This window comes from Eumetopias jubatus, unplaced genomic scaffold (genome assembly GCF_037043125.1).
Source record: "Eumetopias jubatus isolate StellerSeaLion01/CBP00866 unplaced genomic scaffold, mEumJub1_p1.0 scaffold_12, whole genome shotgun sequence".
Lineage (NCBI taxonomy): Eukaryota > Metazoa > Chordata > Mammalia > Carnivora > Otariidae > Eumetopias > Eumetopias jubatus.
The window spans coordinates 52,691,488-52,711,510 of NW_028274818.1; the positions used below are offsets into that span (position 1 = coordinate 52,691,488).

At 39.1% G+C, this 20,023-nt stretch overlaps 1 protein-coding gene across 3 annotated transcripts in view; it reads right to left on the reverse strand.

Annotated features, from left to right (window-relative positions):
* RABGAP1L (RAB GTPase activating protein 1 like) overlaps positions 1–20,023 on the reverse strand; it is a 754,336-nt gene that overhangs the window by 687,515 nt on the left and 46,798 nt on the right. Inside the window, exon 2 of one of the 3 annotated variants that reach the window (XM_088017005.1) lies at positions 5,151–5,269. The exons of the other annotated variants lie outside the window; for them this stretch is intronic. Within the exon in view, the coding sequence (XP_087873131.1) occupies positions 5,151–5,194 (44 nt within the window). The 5' untranslated portion in view covers positions 5,195–5,269. The remainder of the gene's footprint in view (positions 1–5,150; positions 5,270–20,023) is intronic. 3 annotated transcript variants of the gene reach the window in all.

Consider the following 20,023-nt stretch of genomic DNA (forward strand, 5'->3'; position numbering starts at 1 on the left):
TAGCACTTGCCTCATACTTTGATATGGCTGACTCCTACAGGTGTCAGCTTTCATTCATCCATCCAACAAATATTTAATGAGTCTCTACTATGTGCTAGAAACTACAATGGGAACTGGAGACTAAATGATAAATGAAACCAATGCATCCCAGTCTTCCTAGAGCTAACATTCTTAGAGAAGAGAGGAATAACAAAGAAAGCAAAACAAGGGGCGCCTGGGTGGCTCAGTCCTTAAGCGTGTGCCTTCAGCTCAGGTCATGATCCCAGGGTCTTGGGATTGAGCCCCGCATCAGGCTCCCTGCTCAGTGGGAAGCCTGCTTCTCCCTCTCCCACTCCCCCTGCTTGTGTTCCTGCTCTCGCTCTCTCTCTCTGTGAAATAAATAAATAAAATCTTAAAATAAAGAAAGCAAAACAAAACATAAATCAGGATCCCATATTGGAATATATAGTATAAAAGCTAATGAGAAGGTGGGGAGGCAATATGGACCCAGTTGACACCTGGGCTTAAATAAGAATGAGTGAGCCAAAGAAACAACTAAGGGGAAAAAAACTTCAAGTAGAAGAAACAGCAAATACAAAAAGCCCAGGTATGAGTAAAGGCTTATGAGAAAGGAGGCCTTGATAGCTAGGTCAAAGTGAGCATGGGTAAGAGCAGTAAAAGATGAAATATGGAAAGGAAGGCAGGGAAGCCTGAGGCAACCCCCTGATGCTAAGGCTATCTAAATAAACCCCTACCCTAGTTCCAACTGTTTTGTTTATCTGGGAGTACCAAGGACCTAGTGTAGTCTACCTAGTACAGAGTAGATATTCAATAAATGTGTTGAACAAATTGTTGTTAAAAGCACTAATCAGGCTAAAGTTCTCACAAATAACAAATTTAGAACCAGGATTCAAACAAGGTATTCTGACTTCAAAGTACTTGCTCTGAACCACTACACTATACCATCTCTTGAAATTTCCTCACCTATTCCTAAACACCAAGGGTTGGTATCTGTCACTATGCACAAAGAACCTTCTCCATACCTCTCCTCCATCAAAAGCTATCGGTCTTCCCCCAAGACATTTTTCTTAGATAACTGATAAACAGTTAACCTGGCCCTTAACTCTAAATCAGCATGTTAATGAATACTAATAGTTGCTCAATTCAAATAAGATGTCCATTTTTAAGAGGTTTTCTTTAGCCCAAGAGAATGTAAAATATTCTGCCAGGCTAACAAAAAAAACTATCAGTTTACCAAATGTAATTTTGTGACCTCTTCAAAACACAGTCCAGAATTTCTCATTCTACTCAGAATTAAGATATCTCTCATTACTAGCATCAAACCCTTCCTCTAAGGGCCTCAGGAATAATTTTAAAAGTTTGCCTAATGCTACCTTATTGGGTTGAACATTTCTTTGAACTTCAATGAAAATGCTTATTAAATTTTCACACAAACACAAAAATCTGAGAATACAAAGCCAACACTTTAAAATATTTCAACAGGCAGGTAATAATATTTATTTTTTAAGATTTTACTTATTTGTCAGAGAGAGCACACACATGCGCATGCACAAGCAAGAGGAACAGCAAGCAGGGGGAGAAGCAGGCTCCACTGAGCAAGGAGTCTGATGCGGGACTTGATCCCAGGGGACCCTGGGATCATGACCTGAGCCAAAGGCAGACAACCTATTGAGCCACCCAGGCATCCCCAGGTAATATTTAAATATTTTTTTAAAGATTTTATTTATTTATTTGAGAGAGAGAGAGAATGAGAGATAGAAAGCACGAGAGGGAAGAGGGTCAGCGGGAGAAGCAGACTCCCTGCTGAGCAGGGAGCCCAATGCCGGACTTGATCTTGGTACTCCAGGATCTTGGGACCCAGGATCATGACCTGAGTCGAAGGCAGTCGCTTAACCAACTGAGCCACCCAGGTGCCCCTCCCAGGTAATATTTAAATGGGGAAAGAACAGTCTTCAACAAATGGTGCTAGGACAATTAGATATTTACACGCAAAAAAATGCAGTTGAACCCGTACCACACACCACACACAAAATTTAATCCAAAATGGACCACAGACCTAAATGTAAGAACTAAAACTATAAAACTCTTAGAAGAAAACAGAAGTAAATTTTCATATCCTTGTGTTCAGCAATGATTTCTGAAATGAAACCAAAAGCACAATGGCAAAAGAACAAAATAGGTAAAATGGACTATATTGAAATAAAAGGGGCACCTGGATGGCTCAGTTGGTTAAGCGACTGCCCTCGACTCAGGTCATGATCCTGGGTCCCAAGATCCTGGAGTACCAAGATCAAGTCCGGCATTGGGCTCCCTGCTCAGCAGGGAGTCTGCTTCTCCCTCTGACCCTCCCCCATCTTGTGCTCACTCTCTCTCTCAAATAAATAAAATCTTATTTAAAAAAAGAAATTAAAAATGTTTCTGCTGAAAATGATACCATGAAGAAAGTAAAAACAAAACTACAGGATAAGATACTTACAAATCATATACCCAAAAAGAGTCTCGTATCCAGATTGTATAAGGAACTCTTACAACTCAACAATAAAAAGACAAATAATCCCAACTTCTGGTTTTAGCCAAAAAGCTTGGAAGTCATCACTCCCTTCCTTACAACAAGAAAAGCTTGGACAAATTAAGTATCAGTAGCTTTTCTTGAATCCTTCAAAGAACTGATTTCATAAGACAAACTGCCATCACAAAATCTGGAGAGACAGGCAACCCAGAGAAAGATAGCAAGTCAGATCTCTTTACCTGAAGCAGAAGCTGCTGGAGCCATAAACTGGTGGGAACACTTAAATGGTAATTTTGACAAATTGCTGGAGGCTAAGTGTGGAATTTGGGTGTGGGATGGGAGAGTGGGTTAAAGAAGTGTAACTTGAAATTTTGTGTATATTAAATTGAGCTTAATAATAATGATAAATTTCTAACATTCAAAAAAAAAGTTGAAATAGCTATACTAATTTTTAAAAAAGCAGACTTCAGCACTAGGAAGATTATCAGAGATAAAGAAGAACTTTATATAATGATATTCTCCAAGAAGATATAACAATCCCAAACAAGTAACTACCTAACAGAGTCAAATTAGATATCCTGAATAGCCCTATAACTTTCAAGAAACTTAACTAACAATAATTAATAACCTTCCAAAAAAGAAAGCACCACACACAGATGGCTTCACCAGTGAATTCTCCAAACATTTAAAGAATAATATCAGGGGCGCCTGGGTGGCTCAGTCGTTGAGCGTCTGCCTTCGGTTCAGGTCATGATCTCAGGGTCCTGGGATCAAGCCCCACATCAGGCTCCCTGCTCAGTGGGAAGCCTGCTTCTCCCTCTCCCACTCCCCCTGCTTGTGTTCCCTCCTCGCTGTCTCTCTGTCAAATAAATAAATAAAATCTTAAAAAAAAAAAATAAAGAATAATATCAATTCTCTACAATCTCTTCCAGAAAATAAAAAAGGAAACACTTCATAACTCATTCTATGAGGCATTACCTTAAGACCAAAACCAGATTACAGGAATACTTAAGACAAAATATTATAAAATTTTATTCAATGATATAAGAAAGGATTACACACCAGGTATACAAGACTAACAACATTCAAAAATTAATCAATGCAATAAATCATATCAATAAGCTACAGAAAAATCATGACCATGTCATTTGATATAGAAAGCACATTTGACAAAATCCAGCACTTAGTCATAAAATAAAAATAAAAACTCTCAGCAAACTAGAAACTGATAAAACTTCCTCAACTTAAAAGCTTCTACAAAAGGGGCGCCTGGGTGGCTCAGTCAGTTAAGCATCCCACTTTTGATCTCAGCTCAGGTTTCGATCTCAGAATCATGAGTTCAAGCCCCACATTGGGCTGGCTCTGGAGCCTACATTAAAAAAAAAAAAAAAAAAAATTATCTACAAAAAACCTAAGGTTAACATACTTAATTATGAGACCGAACACTTTCCCCTTAAGACTCAGAACAACACAAGGATGGCCTCTCACACCACTCTGATTCAACATTATAAGAAATAAAAGAGAGATGGGAGAGAAGATGATGGAATAGGGGACCCACGTTTCATCTGGTCCCTTAAATCAGCTAGTTATCTATCAAATCATTCCGAACATCTTTGAATTCAACCTGAGATCTAAGAAAAGAATTGCAATTTTACAAATAAAAAAGCAACCACTCTGCAAGGTAGGTGGTGTGGAGGGGTACCCAGGTGCCTCGGTCAGTTAAGCCTCTGCCTTCGGCTCAAGTCGTGATCCCAGTACCCTGGGATGGAGCCCTGGATCTGGCTCCCTGCTCAGCAGAGCGCCTGTTTCTCCCTCTGCCCCTCCCCCACTTGTGCTTGTGCTATCTCAAATGAATAAATAATATCTTTAAAAAAAAAAGGGCGGGGGGGGAGGCGCCTGGGTAGCTCAGCTGGTTAAGCAACTGCCTTCAGCTCAGGTCATGATCCCAGAGTCCCAGGAATGAGGCCCACATCGGGCTCCCCACTCAGTGGGGAGTGTGCTTCTCCCTCTGACCCCCACCCCTCTCATGCTCTCTCTCACACTCTCTCTCTCTCAGATAAATAAAATACTTAAAAAAAAAAAAAGGTAGGAGGTACAGAGACATGAATCTGAGGGGATATAGCTGGGGATAAATCTGGTGGGGGAGGGAGCCTCCATAAGCCAGCTACCGGAAAGTATTACAGCCGTGGAATGCAAAACTGGAACTTTTAGAAGTCTGCTCCTGTGAGGGATGTCCCTGCCTGAAAGGTGCTCATGTGCCAAACAGGACAGAATCCTAGCTGGGACAGTGTGGTCTCAGGATTCCCAGGATCACAGAAAGAACAGGGATGCCTGAGTCCAGCAGAGTTCCCAAGCCCTGGAGTGGGGTAAGCCAGCTACAATTAGCGAGCCCTGAGTGGCCTCTCAGCTAGGTGTTGCCATAAACCACGAACTCCTGCATGATCACTCTCCAGGTGGGGGCCCAGCAAGCCACAACCGCTGAGAGACTCTGCTTCTTCCCCTGGGGAGAGCAGCCAGGGTGCAACCATGATCAGGCAACTGCTCCCCGGGGATACAGTGAGACAACCACCCCCCTCCCAGGACTGGTGTGGGTATGCACTGAAGGAGTCTGTGGAGTTTGGCGCACACAAAAGGGACTGACTATACTTCTCTGAGGGTGCACTGAAGAGGAGGGACCCCAGTCATTCAGCTCCAGGGCTGGAGATCCGGGTGCCGCCATTTTTAATTTTTTTTTTCATCCTCTGGAGCAGCAGGAGAAACCTTCAGGGAACAAAAGGCACATGGAGCAACCTGAAGCAGCTTACACTGAGTCTGGCCACCCCCATAAGGGGTGCTGCAACTACACTCAGGCCAAAACACCTGATTATCAGTGCAACAGGCCCCTCCCCCAGAAGACCAGCATGAACATCAGTCGAGTAACAAGTTTATGAATCACTCAGAACTGAAAAACTCCTGCACTAGGGAAAAATGCCATATAGAATTTGAGTTTTTTTCCTCATGAGTGTTTAGTCTTTCTTTAAAAACTTTTTTCCTTCTTTTTCTTTTCAAATAGTTTCTCATTTTATCGACTCTTTAAGTCATTTTTTTCATTTTTACATTTACATTTTATAGATAAATTTTTCATTTTTGGCCTTCCTTGACTGTATTCATACACACACACACACACACACACACACACACACACAACACAAACACACACACATATATGTTTTTCTTTCTTTACAATTTGGGATTTAGTGTCTTCTAACAAACAGACCAAAATACACCCAGGACCAAATGGATCATCCTGTTTTCTCCACCTGTGAAATTATATTCTCTCTTTTTTCCTTTGCTTTTCTTTTTTGGGCTTCTGACCTCTTCAGATTTGTCTAGTGTGTATTTCACTGGGGTCAAAGTTGGTATTTTTTATTTTGTTCTCTTGTTCATCTATTCTTCTCTGGAAAAAATGACTAGAAGGAGAAATTCACAGCAAAAGAAGAACCAGAGATAATACTCTCTACCACAGATCTAATCAATATGGATATAAGTAAAACATGAGAAACCGAATTCAGAATAACAATTATAAAGCTACTAGCTGGGCTTGAAAAAAAACTAAAAGACACTAGAGAATCTCTTAGTGCAGAAATAAAATCTAATCAGGCCAAAATTAAAAATGATTTAACCGAGATGCAGTCTAAAATGGATGCTCTAACAGCTAGGGGAAATGAGGCAGAAAAGAGAGTTAGTGACAGAGAAGATGAAATGATGGAAAGGAAGGAAGCTGAGGAAAAAACAAACAACTAATTGACCATGAGGGGAGGCTTCGAGAAAATCAGCAATACCATAAAGCAAAACAATATTACAATTACTGGGGTCCCAGAGGAAGACGACAGAGAGAGGACAGAAGTTATATTTGAGCAAATCATAACTGAGAACTTCCCTAATCTGGGGAAGGAATCAGGCATTCAAGTCCAGGAGGTACAGAGAACCCCCTTCAATATCAACAAAAATAGATCAACACCCCAACATATAATAGTGAAGCTTGCAAATTTCAGAGATAAAGAGAAAATCCTGAAAGCAGCTCGAGACAAGGGGTCCTTAACCTACAAGGGTAGGAATATTAGACTGGCAGCAGACCTATCCACAGAGACCTGGCAGACTAGGAAGGCCTGGCATGATATATTCAAGGTCCTAAATGAGAAAAACATGCAGCCAAGAATATTTTACCCAGCAAGGCTGTCATTCAGAATGGAAGGAGAGATAAAGAGCTTCCAGGAAAAACAGAAAGTAAAAGAATATGTGATCACTAAACCAGGCCTGCAAGAAATATTAAAGGGGATCCCGTAAGTGAAGAGAAAGCCCAAAAGTAATACAGACCAGAAAGAAACACAATCTACAGAAACAGGGACTTTACAAGTAATACAATGGCACTAAATTCATATCTTTCAATACTTACTCTGAATGTAAATGGGCTAAATGCCCCAATCAAAAGACACAGAGTATCAGATTGGATAAAAAAGCAAGACCCATCCATATGCTGTCTACAAAAGACTCATTTTAGACCCAAAGACACGTCCAGATTGAAAGCAAGGGGGTAGAGAAAAACCTATCATGCTGATGGACATCAAAAGAAAGCTAGGTAGCAATCCCTGTACCAGATAAATTAGATTTTAAACCAAAGACTATAGTAAGGGAGGAAGAGGGATACTATATCATACTTAAAGGGTCTATCCAACAAGATCTAACAATTGTAAATATTTATGCTCCTAACTTGGGAGCAGTCAATTATATATAAACCAATTAATAACAAAATTAAAGAAACACATCGATAATATAATAATAGTAGGGGACTTTAACACCGCACTCAAAGAAATGGACAGATCTAAGCAGAAGATCAACAAGGACACAAGGGCTTTGAATGACACACTGGACCAGATGGACTTCACAGATATATACACAGCATTCCATCCCAAACGAAGAGAATACACACTCTTCTCAAGTGCACATGGAATATTCTCCAGAATAGATCACATACTGGGTCACAAACCAGGTCTCAACCAGTACCAAAAGACTGGAATGATTCCCTGCATATTTTCAGACCACAATGCTTTGAAACTGGAACTCAATCACAAGAGGACATTTGGAAGGAACTCAAATACTTGAGGCTAAAGAGCATCCTACTAAAGAATGAATGGGTCAACCAGGAAATTAAAGAAGAATTTTTAAAAATTCATGGAAACAAATGAAAATGAAAACACAACTGTGCAAAACCTTTGGGATGCAGCAAAGGTGGTCCTAAGAGGGACGTACATAGCAATACAAGCCTTTATCAAGAAACTAGAAAAGCCTCAAATACAAAGCTAACCTTACACCTAAAGGAGCTGGAGAAGAACAGCAAATAAAGCCTAAACACAGCAGGAGAAGAGAAATAATAAAGAGGAGAGCAGAAATCAATGAACTAGAAACCAAAGGAACAGAACAAATCAATGAAACTAGAGGCTGGTTCCTTGAAAGAATTAGTAAGATTGATAAACCACTAGCCAGACTTATCCAAAAGAAAAAAGTACCCAAATTAGGGACACCTGGGTGGCTCAGTCAGTTAGGCATCTGCCTTCAGCTCAGGTCATGATCCCAGGGTCCTGGGATCAAGCCCCACATCGGGCTCCCTGCTCAGCGGGAAGCCTACTTCTCCCTCTCCCACTCCCCCTGCTTGTGTTCCGTCTCTCGCTCTCTCTCCCTCTGCCACATAAATAAATAAAATCTTTTTAAAAAATTAAATTAAAATTAAAAAAAGGACCCAAATTAATAAAATCATGAATGAAAGAGGAGAGATCATGAACACCACCAAGGAAATACAAAGTTTTAAGAACATATTATGAGCAACTTTATGCCAACAAATTAGGCCATCTGAAGAAATGGATGCATTCCTAGAAACTTTTAAACGACCAAAACTAAAACAGGAAGAAACAGAACACCTGAACAGACCCAAAACCAGCACAAAAATTGAAGCAGTAATCAAACCCTCCCAACAGAGTCCAGGGCCAGACGGCTTCCCAGGGGAATTCTACCAAACATTTGAAGAAGAACTAATACCTAGTCTCCTGAAGCTGTTTCAAAAAATTGAAATGGGGGTGCCTGGGTGGCTCAGTCAGTTAAGCATCTGCCTTTGGCTCAGGTCATGATACCAGAGTCCCCAGATTGAGCCCTGCATCAGGCTCCCTACTCAGCAGGGAGTCTCTTTCTCCCTCCACCCCTCACCCCACTTGTGCTCTCTCTTGAGCACGTTCTCGCTCTCTCTCTCTCAAATAAATAAAGTCTTCAAAAAAAAAAAATGAAATGGAAAACTTCCAAACTCATTCTATGAGGCCAGCATTACCTTAATCCCCAAACCAAAGACCCCACCAAAAAGGAGAATTACAGACCAATATCCCTGATGAACATGGATGCAAAAATTCTCAACAAGATACTAGCCAATAGGATCCAACAGTACCTTAAAAGGATTATTCACCACAACCAAATGGGATTTATTCCTGGGCTGCAAGCGTGGTTCAACATTCACAAATCAATCAACGTGATACATCACATTAATAAAAGAAAGGACCAGAACGATATGATCCTCTCAGTTGATGCAGAGGAAGCATTTGACAAAATACAGCATCCTTTCTTGAGAAAAACTCTCCACAGTGTAGGGAAAGAAGGAACATACCTCAATATCATAAACACCATCTACAAAAAGCCCACAGCAAATATCATCCTCAATGGCGAAAAACTGAGAGCTTTTCCCCTAAGGTCAGGAACACGACAGGGATGCCCACCCTCACCACTGTTGTTCAACATAATACTAGAAGTCCTAGCCTCAGCAGTTAGACAACAAAAAAGAAATAAAAGGCATTCAAATTGGCAAAGAAGTCAAACTCTCAGTCTTCACAGATGACAATGATACTTTACGTGGAAAACCCAAAAGATTCCACCCCAAAATTACTAGAACTCATACACGAATTCGGCAATGTGGCAGGATATAAAATCAATGCACAGAAATCAGTTGCATTTCTATACACGAACAGTGAAACAGAAGAAAGAGAAATTAAGAAATTGATCCCATTTACAATCACACCAAAAACCATAAGGTACCTAGGAATAAACCTAACCAAAGAGATAAGGATCTGTACTCCAAAAACAAAGGAACACTTAAAGGAAGAAATTGAGGAAAACACAAAGAAATGGAAAAACATTCCATGCTCATGGATTGGTAGAATATTGTTAAAATGTCTATGCTAACCACAGCAATCTACATACCAATGCAATCCCTATCAAAATAACATCAACATTTTTCACAGAGCTGGAATAACAATCCTAAAATTTGTATGGAACCAAAAAGGCCCCGAATAGTCAGAGAATGTTGAAAAAGAAAACCAAAGCTGATGGCATCACAATGCTGGACTTCGAGGTCTATTATAAAGCTATACTCATCAAGATATTTTGGTACTGGCACAAAAACAGACACATAGATCAATGGAAGAGAATAGAGAGCCCACAAATGGACCCTCAACTCTACTGTCAATTAATCCTTGACAAAGCAGGAAAGAATGTCCAATGGATAAAGGACAGTCTCTTCAACAAATGGTGTTGGGAAAATTGGACAGCCACACGCAGAAGAATGAAACTGGACCATTTTCTTACACCATACACAAAGATAAACTCAAAATGGATGAAAGATCTAAATGTGAGACAGGTATCCATCAAAATCCTAGAGGAGAACACAGGCAGCAACCTCTTTGACCTCAGCTACAGCAACTTCTTGCTAGATACATCTCCAAAGGCAAGGGAAACAAAAGCAAAAAATGAACCATCAGGACTTCATCAGGATAAACAGAAAAAGAAACAGTCAACAAAACTGAAAGGCAACCTACAGGAGAAGATATCTGCAATGACATCAGATAAATGGCTAGTATCCAAGATACATGAAGAACTTCCAACTCAACACCCAAAGAACAAATAATCCAGTCAAGAAATGAGAAGACATCAAAAGACATTTCTCCAAAGAAGACACACAAATGGCCAAAAGACACATGAAAAAATGTTCAACATCACTTGGCATCAGGGAAACACATATCAAAACCAAAATGAAATACCACTTCACACAAGTTAGAATGGCTAAAATTAACAAGACAGGAAACAACAAATGTTAGCAAGGATGCAGAGAAAGGGGAACCCTCCTACACTGTTGGTGGGAATGCAAGCTGGAGCAGCACTCTGGAAAACAGTAAGGAGGTTCCTCAAAAGGTTGAAAATAGAGCTACTCTACAACCCACCAATTGCACTATTGGGTATTTACCCCAAAGATACAAATGTAGTGATCCGAAGGGGCACCTGCACCCCAATGTCTATAGCAGCAATGCCCACGATAGCCAAACTATGGAAAGAGCCTAGATGTCCATCAACAGATGAATGGATAAAGATGATGTAGTGTGTGTGTGTGTGTGTGTGTGTGTGTGTGTGTGTGTGTGTGTATAATGGAATATTAATCAGGCATCAGAAAGGATGAATGCTTACCATTTACATAGACATGAATGGAACTGGAAGGTATTATGCTGAGCAAAATAAGTCAATCAGAGAAAGACAATTATCATATGGTTTCACTCATATGTGGAATATATGAAACAGCACAGAGGATCATAGGGGAAGGGAGGGAAAACAGAATGGAAAGAAATCAGAGAGGGAGACAAACCATAAGAGACTCTTAACTACCGGAAACAAACATGAGTGAGGGGATGGGGTAACTGGGTGATGGGATGGGATAAATGGGTGATGGATGGGCTTTAAGGAGGGTATGTGAGGTGATGAGCACTGGGTATTATATGCAACTGATGAATTACCAAACTCTACATCTGAAACTAATGATGTACTGTATGTTGCCTAATTTAATTTAAAAAATAAGAAATAAAAGTATACAAATTTAAAAGGAAGAATAAAATAGTCTTAATTTACAGATTACATCATCATCTATGTAGAAAAATCCCAAAGAATCTACAAAAAAAAACCCTCCTAGGGGAGCCTGGGTGGCTCAGTTGGTTAAGCATCTGACTCATGATTTCAGCTCATGTCATATCAGGGTCATGAGATCAAGGCCCAAGGCGGGCTCCCCACTTACTGCAGAGTCTGCTTGAGATTCCCTCTGCCCCTTCCCCACACACACGCACACATTCTCTCTTTGTCTACTCTCCCTAAAATAAATAGACCAATAAGTAAGAAACCTACAAAACACTGATGAAAAAATTTAAAAAGATCTAAATAAATGGAGATATTCAATGTTCATGGATTAGAAAACATGGTATTTTTAACATGTCAATTCTTCCCAGCTTGCTGAGGCTGAATGACCAACTGACTGAGCACTCAACTACAAGGTTAACTACGTGCACAAGAACAGGGGAGCATGTCTATTTTTTTTTTTTAACTCACCAACATATCACCAGCATAGTGCCCACAGATTAAACAGATATATATCTGTTTAATAAACAAGTCAATTATCTTGGATGTAGCAGAACGGACTCTTGCATCAGATAGGAAATTGGACTGAACGAATTCTAAAGTCAGTGAATCTTAAGATTCTCATTCCATGTGATATGCTGATGAATTCCATTTCAACAAGTCAATTCAAAATATAATTTACTAAGTCTACTACTATGCAGCAATATGCTAAGCAAAATGTTACTTGCTCTTTATGTATGGCAATCTGCTATTATTTCTGATCAAAAGAAAGAGCAGTTGGAAAATATATAAGGTCTTTATTTTTTTAAAGATTTCATTTATTTGAGAGAGAGCGCGCGCGCGCGCACGTGAGCACGAGCAGGAGGAGGGGCGGACGGGGAGGGAGGAGCAGACTCCCCACTGAGCAGGGAGCCCAACTCAGGCTCTATCCCAAGACCCCAGGTTCATGACCTGAGCCAAAAGCAGACACATAACTGATCACTAAGCCACCCAGGGACCCCTGCAGGAGTCTTTTAAATAACATGGAGCTCACAGTTCTGTGACCTCAAGACTAACACATCCATTTCAACTCAGCACGTGAAGAGCAATGAACGAAAGTAAAACTACTTTTAAAAGCACTTATAGTTAGGGCACCTGGGTGGCTCAGTCAGTTTAGTGTCTGTCTTCAGCTCAGGTCATGATCCCAGAGTTCTGGGATTGAGTCCCACATTGGGCTCCCTGCTCAGTGGAGCGTCTGCTTCTCCCTCTACCCCTCCCCCCTGCTTGTGATCTCTCTCTCTCTCATGCTCTCTTTCTCTCTCTCTAATAAATAAAATATTTTTTTTAAAAAAGCATTTAGTTAACAGGCTACCCTTATTATAATCCAAAAATTAGAATGCAAAACTCTGACAAAAAAATTTTATGTCTCTTCAGGGACAAAAAAAAAAACTGGGAACTACAGTGTAGACATATACATTTTCATTCTTTAGGCATTTTAAACGTATAAGAGAATAAGGGGGCGAAAACTTACCAGTCCTACAGAAAATGTGATGTATGTCTTTTCTATTCCTCCCTTTCCCCCTTCTGTGAACGCAAAGAGCTCTATAAACATTTTTGATTGAATTGAACCACTTAAACACACATATCCCCCACACCTATAGCAATTCTGCCAATTCTACCAAGTGAAACGGCTTTTAATTCTTACTTTAATGCCACATCATTTTTGTCAAATGAGCAATATATCTTAAATTAACACCTCACTTGGATGCCTAAAACTATAATTTTCACATATACTAGAAACAGCATTTAGCAAACAACATTTAGCAAAGTCTAACTGGAAGCTATGTTCTTCTCAAAATAACCAAACACATTCAAAAGTATAAAACCATGGTGCACATGGTCCAATTTCTTTTTGTGCCAAATGTGGTTAGCCAGCTTCTTGCTTTTAGATTATGTGTTTGCACCTATTCATTTTCAAGTGGCTCTTGAACTAAAATAGAACACTGAAAATATGAGTGTGACTCAAAATTGGACAAGACAGGCTGCAAGGACTATTAGGCATGAGATTTCAAATGACTATAGTAGACCCATTACAATAGTGGAAACAGGAAATATTCTTAATTTACAATAAGAAAATGGACGTGAATAATTTAGAATACTTACCAACTATATTTCTGTGCTTTGAAAAACCAAGCCAGTCTTGGGGGGAGGGAATTAGCATAGCCTCTACTTACTAAACAGTCCATCCACTATTCCAGTTCTCAGGCAAGAGCCATACCCATATGAATATATGTATGCAAGTATGTCTCTGCTCCTGAAAAGGGCACAAAAGGGCCTTAGTAACTCACATTACTTTAGTGGATACCTATTTTTACTTGTCTAGCAACAATCTCGAAACCTTTTTTTCCTGAGAATAAGCGTTCCCTCTGTTCAAACCTCATGGTTTTTATAGAAACCTCAACACCATGGCCAAACAGATCCAAAGACAGACAATGAATACAAACTAATTAGACCAATTAACCCAATTCCTAAGATTTTTGGACTGATGACCAGAGACTTCAAACTTTTAAGATGTGAACTAGGAATTGTTGGTGGCCATGTTTTTCCCCATATGAAGAAGGCCAATATGCAGTGAAAGAGAAAAGTAAATCCTAAGTACAGACAAGCAAGAGAGTCTTGAGTCCCTATCATTTCGCTTGAGAGAATCCTAAGGTGTTGCTCCATCTGTTCCCATCCTCACTCTTGGTAAATCCACTGTTCCTTTAATTCTATGAAATATCCCTTCCAATAAATTCTTTTTTGCATAAGCTAGTTCAAACTGAGTTTCTGTCACATGAAACCTCGTAAGTCCTACTATAATTATAAGATAGCAAAAAGACATAAAAAAATATATATATACACACACACATATATACCAATACACACATACTTTAAAAAAAAGATTTTAAGTAATCTCTACACCCAATGTGGGACTCAAACTCACAACCCTAAGATCAAGAGTCACATGTTCTTCCAACTGAGCCAGCCAGGCACCCCATAAGATATATTTTAATAGGTTTCATATAGTAGTAGGAGAACAAAAATCTAGGTGAAGGAAGAAGACAGTATCTAAAAAGTTGACAATACTGGATATGATGAAAGAAAAAAAGTAGGCTCAGTCGGTTAAGCATCTGCCTTCGGCTCAGGTCATGATCCCAGAGTCCTGGGATCGAGCCCCACGTCGGGCTCTCTGCTCATGAGGAATCTGGTTCTCCCTCTGCTCCTCACTCAGCTCATGCTCTTGCTCTCTTAAAATAAATAAAATCTTTAAAAAAAAAAAAAGTACAGTAATAAGACAGAAACATACACACAAATCAACAGAATAGAATCGAGAGCCCAGGGGAAAAAAAATCCATGCTTATATATCCATACAAAAAAAAAAAAAATCCTCGCTTATATTGTCAATCTACAACAAAGGAGGCAAGAATATACCATGGTGAAAAGACAGTCTCTTCAATAAGTGGTGTTGGGAAAACTGAACAGCCACGTACAAAAGAATGAAAGTGGACCACTTTCTTATACCATACAGAAAAATAAACTTAAAATGGATTAGAGACCTAAATGTGAGAACTGAAACCATAAAACTCCTAAAAGAAAACATAGGCAGAAGTCTCTTGTACATGAATCTTAGCAGTATTTTTCTGGGTATGTCTCCTCAGGCAAAGGGAACAAGAACAAAAATAAACAACTGGGATTAAATCAAACTAAAAAGCTTTTGCACAAAGGAAACCATCAACAAAATGAAAAGGCAAAAAAAAAAGAAAGGAAAGGAAAGGAAGGAAAAAAGGAAAGGCAACCTACTGAATGAAACAGGGTATCTGCAAATGATATACCCAAAATGGGGTTAATATCCAAAATATATAAAGAACTCATATAATTCAACACTGAAACAAGTAAACAAAAACAAATCCAATAAAAAATGGGTGAGTACCTGAAAGGACATTTTTCCAAATAAGACATACAGATCGCCAACAGACACATGAAAAGATGATCAACATCACTAACCATCAGGGAAATGTAAATCAAAACCACAATGAGATACCACCTCACACCAGTCAAAAGGGATAATATCAAAAAGACAAGAAATAACAAGTGTTGGCAAGGATGAAGAGAAAACACTCATGCGCTATTGGCAGAAATGGATATTGGTGCAGCCAGTGTGGAAAACAGTATGGAGATTCCTCAAAAAACTAAAACTAGACATACCATAAGATCTAGTAATTCCACTTCTGGGTATTTACCCACGGAAATGAAAATACTAATTCAAAAAGATATATGCACCCCTTTATTTACTGCAGCATTATTTACAATAGCCAAGATATGGAAGCAACCTAAGTATCCATTAGCAGATGAATGGATAAAGAAAATGTGATATATATACACAACAGAATATTATTCAGCCAGAAAAAAGAGTGAGACCTTGCCATCTGTGACAACATGGGAGGACTGAGAGGATATCATGCTAAATGAAGTAAGTCAGACAGGAGAAAGACAAATACCATGTGATTTCACTTATATGTGAAATCTAAAGAACAAGTGAACAAGAAAAGAGAAACAGACTCATAGAGAACTAGCGGTTGCCAGAGGGGAGGCAGGGAGAGGAGATAGGTGAAAGAGGTGAAGGAGGCTTAAGAGGTACAAATTTCCAGTTATAAATAAGTCATGGGGCACCTGGGCGGCTCAGTCAATAAGCATCAGACCCTTGGTTTCAGCTCAGGTCATGACCTCAGGGTCGTGGGATCAAGCCCTATGACAGCCTCTGTGCTCAAGATTCTCCCTCCCTCTCCCTCCCCCCTTACTCTCCCCCTCTGCCTCTCTCCCCTGCATGTGCAGTCACTCTCTCGCAAATAAATAAATCTTAAAAAAGAAATTAAAAAAAGAAATCAGTAAGTCATGGGGATGAAAAGCACAGCATAGGGAATACAGTCAATAATATTGTAATAAGTCTATATGGTGACACATGGTAACTACACTTCTTGTGGTGAGCATCTCATAATGTATATAATTGTTGAATCACTATATTGTACACCTATAACTATTATATGTCAACTATACCTCAATTAAAAATAAAAATACTTGGGGCACCTGGGTGGCTTAGTCGTTAAGTGTCTGCCTTCGGCTCAAGTCATGATCCTAGGGTCCTGGGATGGAGCCCCGCATCGGGCTCCCTGCTCTGCGGAAAGCCTGCTTCTCCCTCTCCCACCCCCCTGCTTGTGTTCCTGCTCTCACTATCTCTCTCTCTCTCTGTCAAATAAATATTTTTAAATAAATAAATAAAAACACTCAAAAAACTGATTAGCTGTAATGACAGAAAAGGAACAAATATGTAAATATTGCTTGCCTCACAATTACTGAATAGTACTTTTATGCTGAATAACACTTACTACAAATAAACAAAAACCTGTATTAGGATGGTGAGATTTATAGGTGACTGTTGCAGATCAGATTATTGTTACCAATTTTCTACTTCCTCCCTATTATAGAATTGTACAATTAGGCCCCTTATCATGTGATTTTGTAATATCCCTCTCTAGAGTAAGTGGAGCAAGTATTTCCCTGCCCAAATAATTCAGGGCTTAGCCATGTAATTTGCTTTGGTCAATGGAATACTAATAAACAAAACTTGGGCAAAGACTTTAAATGTCTTGAGTTATTTGGCTTGGTCTCTTGAGCTTCTGCCATCTATCATAAGATGTTGGCTCAGGAAGCCAAGAGACCCAAAATGCAACTCATGACAAAGACCTGAATCCAATGCACAGAAGGAAGTAGAGTCTCCCTCACAGATCCACAGAACCATGAGTTAAAAACCTAAATGTTTGTTGTTGTAAGCCATCAAACATTTTGGCATTGTTATATAGCATTACCACAGCAATGGCTGACTAATTCAGAAACTTATTTTTAAATGTCTTCAGCAGAGGCACCTGGCTGGCTTAGGCAGAAGAGCACAGGATTCAATCTCGGGGTTGTGAGTTCAAGCCCCACGCTGGGTGTAGAGATTACTTAAAAATAAATAAATAAACTTTAAATGTCTTCAGTATTATTATGCTATCTTTATATTAAATAAAAATCAGAAATAGCTAACACTGCAACTAACAAATCTCTCTCTCAAGGAGATATTGATATGGTTCTTCAACAATTACCTAAAAAATCCAGTGATTTCTATAATTTTTGTATTCCACTGAATTAAAATGTACTTCAATAGGCTAACCTTCTAATACTAATATTCAATTCTAGATATACTCAATTTATAAAACTTTGACCCATGCATTATACTGTAATTTAGAAAACCCTATTCAGCAATATCTCCTAGGCAATAATATAAATGAAAAATATTTTGAAAATATTCTAAAATTTTTAAATCAGGATTGACTTTAACTCTAGATTTTCTCTTGGTTTTTCTGCCATAATTACTTATGCAACCTATTCAATAGTAAGTTTGACAAAATTATATACATTATATTATAGTCACTTACTGCCTGGAAAACTAAGGTCTGACAGCTACACAATTCAGAGTTCCATAAACTTGGCTTAAGACTAATAATCAGCTTTGTGCACAGCAGGTACAGGCATATGGTCAAGGGGAAAAAAATATCTATCACATGACAGAAGAGACCCATCACTAAAGTATCCACTTCATAGTTATAGCTCCCCTTGGTATAATAAAACCAAAGTTTTGTGATCTAACACTTGGCATGTTGTATGATGCTGCATAAAGCACACACCACATTTCTTTCTGGCCAATGTGTCCATGAGAATGGTGCCTCAGTTCTATGAACACATGGGTTTATCTGAAAAATAAGAGAGTGGACTAGTTGATCTCCAAGGTCTCTAAGCTCTAAAGCTTCTACATATCATTTATCTTCAAAGCTATGGCACAGAGAAATTAAAACAATTTCTCTTAACAAGTTACAGAGCCAGAAAAAAGAATCTAGAAATCCTCAGTTGAGAAATCTATTTACTAGCATATTACCCTTCCAAGGACTGGTAATTATTACACTATTATAAACATTTTGATTCCAATCAATGGTCTCTTTTGCTCTCACATAATACACTCTCAGAAAGTATACCACAATACAACACCAAGCAGAATTAAGAGGGCAAAATAGTGAATTCATGTTTACTGTGTATCTCCATATAATTGGCACTTAGTTAACAGAGAAAATGGTAATTACCAGTTTGCTGGGTCTAGCATAGAGAGACTCAAGGTAGCACCCAAAACTTCATAAACTTGGCAACCAGACATGGTTCCTAAGAAGACTAAGAGATTTCACAATTACCTTCTTCAACTATTTGACCTGCACAAGATCAGCAGTGAGGGGCACCTCAGTCACTGCACCAACACAACTAAAGAAAAGAAGTTAAATGATCTTTTTAATTGTTTTTCTTTTCCTATTAAGCCTACAGTCAAAGATCTGACTTCTGTCTTTGAAGCACAGAGCCCTCTGTGTTTAGTATAACACTTAATGTTCGTGAGATATGCCTGACTTAACACTTTCTAACCCATCAGAAGAAATTTAAATACATAAAACCCAAAAGTTTCTTGGCATATAGTGTACATGTTTGTATGTGTTATGCATTTATCTCTGCCTAGTTCTACAGAATTAGTGAGCCACATAAAAGAATGAGAGTTCTTGAAAATCCCTCAAATTAACTAGGTTTCAAGAAAAGGCATTTTTCCTAGATTTGGTAGAATTTTTTAAAACTTATTTACTTGAGAGAGAATGAGAGAGCACACGCACACAAGAACCAGGGGAGGGGCAGTGGGAAAGGGACAAGCAGACTCCCTGCTGAGGGGAGCCCTGTGCAGGGGGACTCAAGCCCAGGACCCTGAAATTATGACCTGAGCCAAAGTCAGACACTTAACTGACTGAGCCACCCAGGTGCCCCTGATTTGGTAGAATTTATAACAAAGAAGCGATACTATACTTCAGACTAGTCTCTAATCTTTGGAGTAAAATGATTCAGCAGGATGCTTATGAGGAAAGTTAAGCAATATGAAAAAAAGTTTTGAAATCCTAAAAACAGGACTTCCAAATTGTGTTGCACAAATTAAAAACAAACACAAAGGCACAGAATAATCTGAAGATATTTTTAGAAAATATTATGACATACCTAAAATTTCATAAGTAGTTTCTATGAAATTATATGTTGTGTGTCTACAAAAGCAAAGGGAATGAGGAGGGTCTTGCTAAACTGAAACTATAAACTATAAACTGAGTCACTGTTCATTGGGAAAATCATTCAAAGTAAAAACTGTTCTAGTACTAGATTTTTCTACTTTACTCTCACAAGGCAACAAAATCCAAAGGTACTTTATATAATTAGAAGAACAGGGCGCCTGGGTGGCTCAGTTGGTTAAGCGACTGCCTTCGGCTCAGGTCATGATCCTGGAGTCCTGGGATCGAGTCCCACATCGGGCTCCCTGCTCAGCAGGGAGTCTGCTTCTCCCTCTGACCCTCCCCCCTCTCATGTGCTCTCTCTCTCTCTCTCATTCTCGCTGTCTCAATAAAATCTTTAAAAAACAAAAAA